General features: G+C 33.2%; 1 protein-coding gene across 1 annotated transcript in view; it reads right to left on the bottom strand.

Annotated features, from left to right (window-relative positions):
• The window catches only part of LOC133192029 (chordin-like), a 28,252-nt gene extending 16,174 nt beyond the window's left edge, over positions 1 to 12,078 (bottom strand). The window contains exons 1-2 of the mRNA XM_061327868.1: positions 11,878 to 12,078; positions 7,352 to 7,470 (exon numbers count right to left, since the gene is read on the bottom strand). Coding sequence (XP_061183852.1) covers positions 7,352 to 7,470; positions 11,878 to 11,932 — 174 coding nt within the window. The 5' untranslated portion in view covers positions 11,933 to 12,078. The remainder of the gene's footprint in view (positions 1 to 7,351; positions 7,471 to 11,877) is intronic.
• Between the last annotated feature and the right edge of the window lie 2,041 nt (positions 12,079 to 14,119).

The raw sequence follows: 14,119 nt of genomic DNA, 5'->3' as shown, positions 1-14,119 counted from the left end.
ATCTTCCGCGAAAAAATCTCTGAAATCTGCTCACTCACAGCTGAGATATCGCCATAACTATGAAAAAAAGAATAATAATAATAATAATAATAGAAAACAGACGGAAAACAATAAGGTCTTCCGAAGGAAGTCGGAAGACCTTAATAAAAAGGGACGGGTGTGCGTGAGAAAACGTTAACACTGTTCCCTAATGAAAATGTATTAATGGACTGTAGCCCGATTCATCGATATTGTGAGCATGCTGAATTTTTGGAAAATAGCTTAGTTGTAAGCTTAAAAGATCGGGTTCGGATTTTAACATTTCTGACTGAATATCCTGAAATAAATATGAAACATTTAAATAAGCATTTCTTTGGGTTAAATTAAATATGTGTAGCACAAATTAAACTCCCAACATGCATTTTTAGAAGGGAAACACGACAATGAAAGCGAGAACTGTTTTTAATATACCGAAAATCGCTATTTCTGGAAACTGATTAATTCTAAATAAAAATCAAATAAATTCCAAATGTAAAAGAAAGAGAGAATGCTTGGTATTAAAATGTCGTACCATATCAGGAAAATCGAATGCTACTAACGACATCTGAAGAAATAGCCGATAAAAGGTTTAGATCATTTCTTCGTTCACCTGCACTTTAATTTCATACACAACAGAACTTGTAGTTCTTGCCGTGAAACTTCATGACTTCTATAAACTTATAAGACTCACCGTAAAACTCTCAAGAAAGTTTCTCTGAGGTCTATACTACATATGTACCAAGTATGTTGTCGATCCGAGGTCTGGTTTGAATTTTACAGAAATATTCTACGTTGTTGTTGATGTGATTTTTTTTAAGAAGGGGGGGGGGGAATGAATTATTTATTTTATGCCTCTTTTAAACTAAGAATTGTAACTACTTTCACATCTTTAAGTCTGATTGTGACCTTTGGGTCAAGATCAAAGGTCAAGGTCATTTAAAAAAAAAAAACAAAAAAAAAAAAAACAAAAAAAAAAAAAAACAAAACAAAACAAGGAAATCTTTACTTTCTATGTTTTTACCTGATACTGGAGCTGGATGCATGTCCTTACTTTTCATTTGACCCAATGTCAAGGCTAAAGGTCAAGGTCAAAGTTCAAGGTCATTTGGTGAATTGCTTTATTTTACACATATATAAGGAATTTCTTATGTTTTTAAATGACTTTGACCTTGACCTATATTTCAAGGTCAAAGTCAAACATGCCGATGCAGTTGGTCCCATGTCTCTAGGATACACCGTTTTAAAAAAGGTTCATTAAATGTAAGCAGCATAAACTTTCAGGGGCAGTAACTCATACAAGGGACCAAAGAATGCTTTTGCAATGATAGAATGAAGAGAGTATTAAATGAGTCGAAGACACTGCTGAAGGCTTGGAATCTCTACGCTTTACGGTTTCGGAGGAGTAGCGATAACAAGGTTTTATTGCAAAAGGGGTGACAACTTTTGAATGGGTCAAGCTTTGGGGACAAGAATGAAATCCTTAAAATAGTTTTAGAAGGACATATTATAGATGCAAAGATATTCAGTATATGTCGAAAGGTTTTCTACAGAATCTCTGACAAAAAAAGCTTTTAAAAATCAGCAAAAACTACCATACATGTTTTTAAAGAGAGAGAAGCCATTAGCAACTGAAAAAAAGAGAAAAACAAAGAAAAAAAAATTAACTACCTCCAGAAGGATTCGAACCCCAGACAGTGGGACAAAGTTTGGATCGGTCATATCTTTGCAATAAATGCACGCATCAAAATATTGAATACATATTTAGAATTCTTGTAAAACACTCTATAAACCTTGTAAATCCTAAAGCAAAATATTGAAAAACAAAAAAGTTGAAAAATTGAACTTTTTGAATTCACTTCCGTTTGCGACCGGAAGTGCCGACGACGAAAAATAAAGGTCGTTCCCCATATTGGAATTTGATGTTCTATTTATTCATTGAGTTTCAATTTCATATCTTTAGCCGTTGTCGAGAAAAATTCTGGACAAAATGCCATTTAAAAAATACAAATTTCCCCAAAAATCGCGAACAGAAGTGAATTTTGAAAAAATGAAAAACACGTCTGGAGATATTTACATGATGCATCTTCCGCGAAAAAATCTCTGAAATCTGCTCACTCACAGCTGAGATATCGCCATAACTATGAAAAAAAGAATAATAATAATAATAATAATAGAAAACAGACGGAAAACAATAAGGTCTTCCGAAGGAAGTCGGAAGACCTTAATAAAAAGGGACGGGTGTGCGTGAGAAAACGTTAACACTGTTCCCTAATGAAAATGTATTAATGGACTGTAGCCCGATTCATCGATATTGTGAGCATGCTGAATTTTTGGAAAATAGCTTAGTTGTAAGCTTAAAAGATCGGGTTCGGATTTTAACATTTCTGACTGAATATCCTGAAATAAATATGAAACATTTAAATAAGCATTTCTTTGGGTTAAATTAAATATGTGTAGCACAAATTAAACTCCCAACATGCATTTTTAGAAGGGAAACACGACAATGAAAGCGAGAACTGTTTTTAATATACCGAAAATCGCTATTTCTGGAAACTGATTAATTCTAAATAAAAATCAAATAAATTCCAAATGTAAAAGAAAGAGAGAATGCTTCGTATTAAAATGTCGTACCATATCAGGAAAATCGAATGCTACTAACGACATCTGAAGAAATAGCCGATAAAAGGTTTAGATCATTTCTTCGTTCACCTGCACTTTAATTTCATACACAACAGAACTTGCAGTTCTTGCCGTGAAACTTCATGACTTCTATAAACTTATAAGACTCACCGTAAAACTCTCAAGAAAGTTTCTCTGAGGTCTATACTACATATGTACCAAGTATGTTGTCGATCCGAGGTCTGGTTTGAATTTTACAGAAATATTCTACGTTGTTGTTGATGTGATTTTTTTTAAGAAGGGGGGGGGGGGAATGAATTATTTATTTTATGCCTCTTTTAAACTAAGAATTGTAACTACTTTCACATCTTTAAGTCTGATTGTGACCTTTGGGTCAAGATCAAAGGTCAAGTTCATTTAAAAAAAAAAAAAACAAAAAAAAAAAAAAAAAAAAAAAAAAAAAAAAAACAAAACAAGGAAATCTTTACTTTCTATGTTTTTACCTGATACTGGAGCTGGATGCATGTCCTTACTTTTCATTTGACCCAATGTCAAGGCTAAAGGTCAAGGTCAAAGTTCAAGGTCATTTGGTGAATTGCTTTATTTTACACATATATAAGGAATTTCTTATGTTTTTAAATGACTTTGACCTTGACCTATATTTCAAGGTCAAAGTCAAACATGCCGATGCAGTTGGTCCCATGTCTCTAGGATACACCGTTTTAAAAAAGGTTCATTAAATGTAAGCAGCATAAACTTTCAGGGGCAGTAACTCATACAAGGGACCAAAGAATGCTTTTGCAATGATAGAATGAAGAGAGTATTAAATGAGTCGAAGACACTGCTGAAGGCTTGGAATCTCTACGCTTTACGGTTTCGGAGGAGTAGCGATAACAAGGTTTTATTGCAAAAGGGGTGACAACTTTTGAATGGGTCAAGCTTTGGGGACAAGAATGAAATCCTTAAAATAGTTTTAGAAGGACATATTATAGATGCAAAGATATTCAGTATATGTCGAAAGGTTTTCTACAGAATCTCTGACAAAAAAAGCTTTTAAAAATCAGCAAAAACTACCATACATGTTTTTAAAGAGAGAGAAGCCATTAGCAACTGAAAAAAAGAGAAAAACAAAGAAAAAAAAATTAACTACCTCCAGAAGGATTCGAACCCCAGACAGTGGGACAAAGTTTGGATCGGTCATATCTTTGCAATAAATGCACGCATCAAAATATTGAATACATATTTAGAATTCTTGTAAAACACTCTATAAACCTTGTAAATCCTAAAGCAAAATATTGAAAAACAAAAAAGTTGAAAAATTGAACTTTTTGAATTCACTTCCGTTTGCGACCGGAAGTGCCGACGACGAAAAATAAAGGTCGTTCCCCATATTGGAATTTGATGTTCTATTTATTCATTGAGTTTCAATTTCATATCTTTAGCCGTTGTCGAGAAAAATTCTGGACAAAATGCCATTTAAAAAATACAAATTTCCCCAAAAATCGCGAACAGAAGTGAATTTTGAAAAAATGAAAAACACGTCTGGAGATATTTACATGATGCATCTTCCGCGAAAAAATCTCTGAAATCTGCTCACTCACAGCTGAGATATCGCCATAACTATGAAAAAAAGAATAATAATAATAATAATAATAGAAAACAGACGGAAAACAATAAGGTCTTCCGAAGGAAGTCGGAAGACCTTAATAAAAAGGGACGGGTGTGCGTGAGAAAACGTTAACACTGTTCCCTAATGAAAATGTATTAATGGACTGTAGCCCGATTCATCGATATTGTGAGCATGCTGAATTTTTGGAAAATAGCTTAGTTGTAAGCTTAAAAGATCGGGTTCGGATTTTAACATTTCTGACTGAATATCCTGAAATAAATATGAAACATTTAAATAAGCATTTCTTTGGGTTAAATTAAATATGTGTAGCACAAATTAAACTCCCAACATGCATTTTTAGAAGGGAAACACGACAATGAAAGCGAGAACTGTTTTTAATATACCGAAAATCGCTATTTCTGGAAACTGATTAATTCTAAATAAAAATCAAATAAATTCCAAATGTAAAAGAAAGAGAGAATGCTTCGTATTAAAATGTCGTACCATATCAGGAAAATCGAATGCTACTAACGACATCTGAAGAAATAGCCGATAAAAGGTTTAGATCATTTCTTCGTTCACCTGCACTTTAATTTCATACACAACAGAACTTGCAGTTCTTGCCGTGAAACTTCATGACTTCTATAAACTTATAAGACTCACCGTAAAACTCTCAAGAAAGTTTCTCTGAGGTCTATACTACATATGTACCAAGTATGTTGTCGATCCGAGGTCTGGTTTGAATTTTACAGAAATATTCTACGTTGTTGTTGATGTGATTTTTTTTAAGAAGGGGGGGGGGGAATGAATTATTTATTTTATGCCTCTTTTAAACTAAGAATTGTAACTACTTTCACATCTTTAAGTCTGATTGTGACCTTTGGGTCAAGATCAAAGGTCAAGTTCATTTAAAAAAAAAAAAAACAAAAAAAAAAAAAAAAAAAAAAAAAAAAAAAAAAAACAAAACAAGGAAATCTTTACTTTCTATGTTTTTACCTGATACTGGAGCTGGATGCATGTCCTTACTTTTCATTTGACCCAATGTCAAGGCTAAAGGTCAAGGTCAAAGTTCAAGGTCATTTGGTGAATTGCTTTATTTTACACATATATAAGGAATTTCTTATGTTTTTAAATGACTTTGACCTTGACCTATATTTCAAGGTCAAAGTCAAACATGCCGATGCAGTTGGTCCCATGTCTCTAGGATACACCGTTTTAAAAAAGGTTCATTAAATGTAAGCAGCATAAACTTTCAGGGGCAGTAACTCATACAAGGGACCAAAGAATGCTTTTGCAATGATAGAATGAAGAGAGTATTAAATGAGTCGAAGACACTGCTGAAGGCTTGGAATCTCTACGCTTTACGGTTTCGGAGGAGTAGCGATAACAAGGTTTTATTGCAAAAGGGGTGACAACTTTTGAATGGGTCAAGCTTTGGGGACAAGAATGAAATCCTTAAAATAGTTTTAGAAGGACATATTATAGATGCAAAGATATTCAGTATATGTCGAAAGGTTTTCTACAGAATCTCTGACAAAAAAAGCTTTTAAAAATCAGCAAAAACTACCATACATGTTTTTAAAGAGAGAGAAGCCATTAGCAACTGAAAAAAAGAGAAAAACAAAGAAAAAAAAATTAACTACCTCCAGAAGGATTCGAACCCCAGACAGTGGGACAAAGTTTGGATCGGTCATATCTTTGCAATAAATGCACGCATCAAAATATTGAATACATATTTAGAATTCTTGTAAAACACTCTATAAACCTTGTAAATCCTAAAGCAAAATATTGAAAAACAAAAAAGTTGAAAAATTGAACTTTTTGAATTCACTTCCGTTTGCGACCGGAAGTGCCGACGACGAAAAATAAAGGTCGTTCCCCATATTGGAATTTGATGTTCTATTTATTCATTGAGTTTCAATTTCATATCTTTAGCCGTTGTCGAGAAAAATTCTGGACAAAATGCCATTTAAAAAATACAAATTTCCCCAAAAATCGCGAACAGAAGTGAATTTTGAAAAAATGAAAAACACGTCTGGAGATATTTACATGATGCATCTTCCGCGAAAAAATCTCTGAAATCTGCTCACTCACAGCTGAGATATCGCCATAACTATGAAAAAAAGAATAATAATAATAATAATAATAGAAAACAGACGGAAAACAATAAGGTCTTCCGAAGGAAGTCGGAAGACCTTAATTAGTTACCTTGATATCCGAAAAAAATACAAGTTACATTGATAAGAGCAAGTAATTACAATACGTTACGATGACAAGAGCAAGTAAGTACAATAAGTTACATTGATAAGAGCAAGTATTTACAATAAGTTACATTGATATCAGAAAATAATTACAATAATTTTCATTGATAAGAGCAAGAAATTACAATAAGTTACACTGATTTCAGAAAGTATTCACAGTAAGTTACAGACAAGTTTTCACAATAAATGTAATTTATATCAAAAAGTATTTCATGACGCGTCTCTTTGTTTCTTGTTTTCTGCATATCGAGATAAAAAAAAATCTTGCTGATTATCTCGGGGGAAAAAAATTAATATTATTTTTGAGGGAAAAGAAAAGAAAAATTGTAAACATAAAAATTCCACATTTCTTTTCATGAAATGGTCAATTTGAACAGATAAATGTTGATGAAAGCTTTTTTGATCTTTCACATAACCTTTTATGAATTTGATTTCAAGTATTTATTTACACTTTGTTCTCAGACAAACTAGTAAATATGAACTATGTCGTTTCATTAATTTTTCAATGGTTTCATAAAAAGAAATATAGTTAAGATATTTAGCGGTGCAGACATGCGACTTTAGACCAACTTTTCATATCGCCAGGTTTAATTATGATATTTTTATATTCACGATAAAATTTGTTTGTTTTCTAAATCACAAATTTGTGTCATAATCCTCTGTCTCTTTGTGAGAAAGAGGCGCTCAAACAAACGCCGAATTGAGCCAGACTTTCTCACGATTTCACGACGACACGAGGCGGCTTCCCGCCAAATCGAGGATAATGGCGCAGACGCACGGGTAATCGGCGTTTGAATGAAGTCAGTTGGGTATAAAATTGACTGTTCATCTGAAGGAAACTTACATCGTGAAAGCAGGTACAGTTCACACAACCCGCGCCTATCTTTTGAGAATCCTTTACAGGGTTCCAATGGTCGCCCTCTTTGTAAAAATGCTTGTTATCCACTGTGCAATTTGCGGCCTCTGGAAAAAAGAAAAGAAATTCAACTTAATTATTTAATATCACCTATTGATAAAATGAATTGAATAAAACTATTCTGTTTTGTCTCTGAAAAATTGAATACCGTTTATTTTGTTTATTTTCATGTAGGTGTATTGTGTTCTGTTGTAAAACTTCGTTTGTTAACATATTTCAAAAGCGCTTTCACAATGACAGGCTTTTAAAGTGTTGAATTACGAATTGATGTTCGTTTTTAAATTCCTTTATTGATTCCAGAGAAGATCAATTACACAAGACTCTTGATGCTTGTCATTCTGTAACAGGGACATTTTTATAATTGATTTTATAAATTTAAAAATAATCACCTAAATTTGAACGGATCGGCGCGTGGGGGCGCCAGCAGCGCCGAGCTCTCTCTGCGTGAGAGCAGACGAGAATTTGAACGATCAATCAATGCAATGGCAGAATGCATTTACACAAACTTTTGAACTTTGTACACTAGTGTTGCCGACTGTTAGTCGGTGTCTTAACACAACAAAGGCTTGAATAAAAAACCTGCTCCGTAATAACAAGTTATAATGTGTTAAGTTTACGACATAAACAGCAGGGTTTACTCCAACGCACCTCATCACCTTCCGGTTACAACATACACAAGGTCGCGTGCACTCGTATAGAAACCTTTCCCGGGAAAAAGCTCGCTCTCTATTTTTAAAAGATGAACAGGGAGAAACCGAGGGGAGCATGAATTATCAAGAATTACCAATAAAATTCAGGTCAATATTTTTATGTTGGGTGGGGAACAAAGGAAAAAACGGGTAAAATTCTCTTAGATGTTTAAGATATAGAGCCCTGTGATTCCCCGCCCTCCAGAAAACTGGACCTTCCCATATTGTGTTACTGAGGCCGAAGTATACTATGTTTAAGACTGTTATTGAATTTGATAGGATTTTCGGTAAATTGATCAGCATTTTTTGAATTCTATTTTTCGACTTATTTTATTTATTAAATCTTTCATTGAATTAAAATGATATTCAATGTCAGTTTGACTTAGGCCTATCGGTTTCGCTTGATTATATCTTAGTAAATAACTCCAATCTTTGGTTAAAAGATTGCTATTTAATCTATATTAAATATATTTGGGCGTGACTTTTTCATAAATTATTTTTTAAAATGGGAATTGTAACATTATTGAATGAGTTTAAAGAACCAATGACCTAGGAAATCCGCCTGTCTGTATGCAATAATTCATAGTTGTCCGCTTCGTTACATTTTGTAAAATACCCTTTAAAAAGTGAATTTAAAATACACCAGCTATAAGAGGAGTAAAATTTCGGACATATTTCTAATGTCAGCAAGAGTCTCCTCATTGAGACACAAATCTTAAACAAAAAGATTCGTTATCGCGCCAATCAATGACAAAGACTAGTCTTACTATTACTTATCGTTCTTACTGATAGGAAAACGTCGCCTCTTAGATGCCCATTCCGATAAAATATGATCTTTTCAATTTATGTAAATAAAACACTGGTCACCTGGTCGATCCTTTTTATTTTCTTTTTTTATGTTTGCATTGTTTAGATAATGTATTAACATTTTTGGTAATTGTTCTAGACTTATAGTGGCAGATGCCGGAACTGATAAAACGCAAGTTTTTACGTCAAATTGAGACAGGGCTGGGCTTAAGAGCGAAGGAGTTAGGGAATTAAACCCAAGTAAATTAAAAGGTTTTGTTTTGTGTGTGTAATCTGTCTAAGGAACAATCGTCCGTTGATTAGAGTCGGTCCCCCACTCGAGACAGCAAGGGCCATGGAGTAGTGATAGGGATGGCGGACAGAATACGACAATTTCAAAAGGTTTGGCAGACGATTGGAAGCACGCGACTCCAGGGAAACGTCGCCAGGTGTGAATTTCTTCTCGTCTGTTGGTCACGAGGGCGCTCTCTGAGCGAGATGTTGGGCTGAGCCTTGATCGATAACATCGCGAGTATGGGTTTATCGCATTAACATGACATTTCATGGCATGCACTCTGATTATTTTATAAGCAGGTAAACAGACTTATTATGGGGGTGATAATGTTTACCTGTTGAGGGTCTACTGCCACTAGATAATATTGAATACAATTGTAAATCAATTAAAAAATGCCCATCCGTCTAGGTCAAGGGAAAACAAGCAATATTATTCATCATAGTGTTAATATGTGTATTTACCAGAAAATTTCATAAAAATTATATATATCGAGTGTCAACCGAATTAGAAAAATCAATTTACGCTAAAGAACAATTACTAGAAAAAGCGCCATCAAAAAGAAATATATAACACTGCGATGAAAAAATAAATAGATTTAACCGAGAAAGGAAGACAAAACAATGTATTCTGAACGGAATTTTATAAGAATTATAATTTATCAGTCATATTTTTCTACATATTTTGTTAAAATGAACCTTTGCTTATATAGACGTTTTATTTCATATATAATAGGATTTTGTAATAATTACATGTTGAGAAAATTTTCAGAGTACATACTTGAAATTCTTTTATGACTTTTTTTTTTAATTCGTCTGTTTCTTTTCACTTATTTTAAATATTTACTACCGAAAATAACGATTTGATGTTTTGAAAACATTTTCTGGGCACTTAAAAATAAATTCTTCAAGTAACAGCGACTGACTGGAATGATTTAGAAACTCCTTGTAAGGTTTTATCATGAAGCAAACTGGATGCATTACACAAAGTATATCACTATTCACTGGTAGTAAATATATCTTTGTTACTGAGATTGTCATAAAAGGCAATAAATTAAAGTTAATTTGATGCCTCGAAGAATATCGACCAATTAAAGTTAAAGATAGCACTAATGTACGAAAAGAAACATTTAGTTTTTATTTGGCGAAAAACTGGCGACTTTGAAAATAGTTATAGAGTCCTTGCAATCTATTTATCATTTCTCGGTGTCTAGAAATGAATTACAAGCCCACCTACCAATGACATTCTTCATGGGACTGTTGCAAAAAAACAACATTTTAGTTTATTGGGGGTAAAATCTGAGTAAATTAAAGTCTGAATATAAAACGTTTTGAAATAATAAAACATTTTTATTCTTAAAGTAATATGACATTATACTATGTATACCTTCTTCCTACGTGTTCAAAATTTGAAAAGTCTCTGTTTTCTTGAATGAATAGCAGTCTTTCAAAATAAAACTAAAATTTTTGCGGAATCTTCTCACACTAATTAAACTATAAAGTGGCAATGTTATAATTATGAGTGCGATAAGTAAATTTGGTTTTTGGAGCCGATAAATTACCTCTAATGATCGATTGACAAGTTAAATTGTCGTCAGACAATAGGGAATACACCGTGTATAGCGTCCGTAAACACCGTGCAGGAACCTCAGACTATCTTCTGATCGGCTAATTACCAAAAAACACGACTGACGATATAGGTAAAAAAATAGGTAAAAAGCTACTTCTCTGCTCCAGACTAGACAGGAGTGTAATGCTATTCCAAATTACTGTTTTATTGTTCAAGACATTTTTCTTCCCTGAATTAGCCTTTCCCCCCAATCCCCATATATCAAATAATCTGAATAGATTCTGCGTGTTTTCAGAAGTGCGAAGCGTTCGTTTATTATATTGTCGATGTATTATTGCAAAAAGCTTATGTCAAACACGCTTTAGCAGTTTCCATATAATTCTTTTTGTTGATAAGGAGATCGAAAGAGGCAAACAAGTATTCAGAATACCTAGTAAATCAGCTTCTATTTGGGCAATAGAAAGGATTTTATGCGTTCATAAGTTATTCGCATACATGTAATGTTTGAGAAAAGAAAGAGAAAGCTCGTTAGCGGAAGAGTATATTTTTCAAATATTTTTTGTATAATTTTAATTTCAAGTCGACACAGATAAGAAAAGCCAGAAAAAAAAACGAGTTACTTTGACGGATGCCAAATAATCACCATTCAGGGGTGACAACCAGTTAAGAGGTGCGTGAATAATGTTTCTGTACATTGTCTTTTGAAAGCCGATAAAATTTCCTTCCACAGATGCTTTCACTTGAAATCTATAGAATAAAAATCAAAATCTCTCCTCGTTTACTATAGAAGGGAACCAACAATCGTATTATTCAGCCACTCAGCCAATAAACCTCCGTGTTATCTGTTTCTCTGATCATCATATCCATAAGAAATCTAAGCTATTCGATTTCAATTGATGATTCCTACATAAAACACATCAACAGAGCAATTGACTTCGCAGGTTTTACTTGCTGAGAGTAAGAGCTGTGTTTAAGATAGCAATCGTCAGTTAAACTTCAGAAGAAGAAAGATTCTTTTCACTTTAAGTAAAAGCTTTAAATTCGATATGATCATTACATAGACTGATAATATCTTTTGAAATTGGAAGCTACATTATAGATATAAAAAAATACCTTACCTGTAGAAATTATTCCACAAATGATAATTGTTATAACCGCTAAGCTTTTCCACATGTTATCTAAACAAAAGAACCACAAATACAGTTTAGGTCTACATGGAAAAAGTCAGGCATGTCCTATGTATCCAACGGGACCTGTTAACTAAATACTGGGGACCTTATGAACACAGTCCGTCATATGCAGTGTTTTCTGGAGTTAAATCGCTAAATACTCTATTGAATATATATATCACACAGTCCTGAAAAACTTTTCTTCTAATATTGAGATAATTGAAATTCAGAAGAGCCAATCACCATTGGTCACGTGACTGCCCGCCTAGGGAGGTCCAAAACCCAATACCCAAACTAAATTTTCAAAGATAAATTAAGGCATTTATTTTCCAATCAAACTTCGCCATACACAGATTTTTTTCTTGCTGGCGTCTTTATATTGCTGTGTCTGTTTTTAAAAATTTGACGCGCACTTGTTTATTAGGACTCCATTTAATAACGTTAAACTATCGTATTAGTCCTAACTTTAACAGTATAGAAATAAAAGACCGATTTGTCTAGTAAATCTACGAGCTAACTGTGATGATAAAGTGATTTTTTAACATCCCGTCGATTGCCTGGCGCCCACGAATGGATCTTTTCTTATTTAATATGTATATAAGGAAATGTCGGCGTTACGGGTTTTATACAATTATCCTAATATACTGAAATCATTTAACTTAACGAGATTTTGTAATACTATCTTTCGAAATTTAGCATAGACATTTGTTTTAAAAACAAAATAAGTAATAATTTAGAGTAAGCAGCATTGGAATGAAAAAATATTTTTCCTACAAGAAGGGAACTAAAAGATAAAGAAGTAAACATGGTTGGATTTTTAAAGTGAATACAGTATATGATTATTTTCTTCACATTTTAGATTTATTTATTAATTTTTCTTTTCTGTTGGGAAAATATTTAAAAAAAATAATAAAAATCAGAAGATCAAAAAGATAAAATTCGAAGGCGAAAGATATTTGGATATTTTTCAAAAAGTAAACACTCAGAGAACAGGATGTGTGTTCTTGGGTTACTGTTGCGTTGTGTTATTTTACAAAAGTCACTACTAAACCTTTATTTTTGTAGAAATATTAAAGGTTTTAATCACGATATTTTATTCATTTCGTTGCTTGACTTGATGAGGAATGGAGAGGGGTGCACTTCTCAGCTTTTTAAGAAATTTATGGACAAAGAAAGATAACTACTGAAAATGCTATGTAGTATAGGAGTTTTTTTTTTGGTATTATCTCGCTTTTATAAATTATGTACTAGTATACTAACAAATGATAAATACATGGTGTATCGTTGCATCATTCACTCCCTATTCGAGGAAGTCGCCCAATTCCAATTCTTCAATTTTAATTTACACAGGATTCAAACTCCAAACTTTCCATCTTAAACGAATTTCCATCTCTTGCATTTTTAAAAATTTCTTACATCTAAACATTATTTTGGCTATCTCTATACTAATGCCTTTTATCTCTGGCGTACAGAATATGAATTATAGATAGTTATTAGTTATACTGAAGTGTAGTCACGAGAAACAGTACAATCAAGCTCTAGTTATACTAAATAGTCACTAGGACCAGTACAGTCAAGCTTAAGTTATAATAAAGTGTAGTTACTAGGACCAGTACAGTCAAGCTTAAGATATACTGAAGTGTAGTCATACTGAAGTGAAGACATTGGGACCAGTACAGTCAAGCTCAAGTTATACTGAAGTGTAGTCACCTAAGACCAGTACAATCAAACTCAAGTTATACTGAAGTGTAGTCACTAGGACCAGTACAGTGAAGCTCAAGTTATACTGAATAGTCACTAAGACCAGTACAGTCAAGCTTAAGATATATCGAAGTGTAGTCACTAGGATCAGTAGAATCAAACTCAAGTTATACTGAAGTGTAGTCACTAGAAACTGTCACACGCAAGTTATACTGAAGTGTAGTCACTAGGACAAGTACAGTCAAGCTCAAGTTATACTCAAGTGTAGTCACTAGGACCAGTACATTCAAGCTTAAGTTATACTGAATTGTAGTCACTAGGACGAGTACAGTCAAGCTCAAGTTATACTGAAGTGTAGTCACTAAGACCAGTACAGTCAAGCTCAAGTTATATTGAAGTGTAGTCACTAGAACTAGTACAGTCAAGCTCAAGTTATACTGAAAAGTAGTCAATAGGACCAGTACAGTCAAACTCAAGTTATACTGAAGTG

This window comes from Saccostrea echinata, unplaced genomic scaffold (genome assembly GCF_033153115.1).
Source record: "Saccostrea echinata isolate AGI-Se365-2 ecotype Australia unplaced genomic scaffold, CSIRO_AGI_Sech_v1 ptg000001l, whole genome shotgun sequence".
Taxonomy (NCBI): Eukaryota; Metazoa; Mollusca; class Bivalvia; order Ostreida; family Ostreidae; genus Saccostrea; species Saccostrea echinata.
The sequence above is the reverse complement of the archived record's forward strand: the minus strand, read 5'-3'. Positions and strand labels throughout refer to the sequence as shown.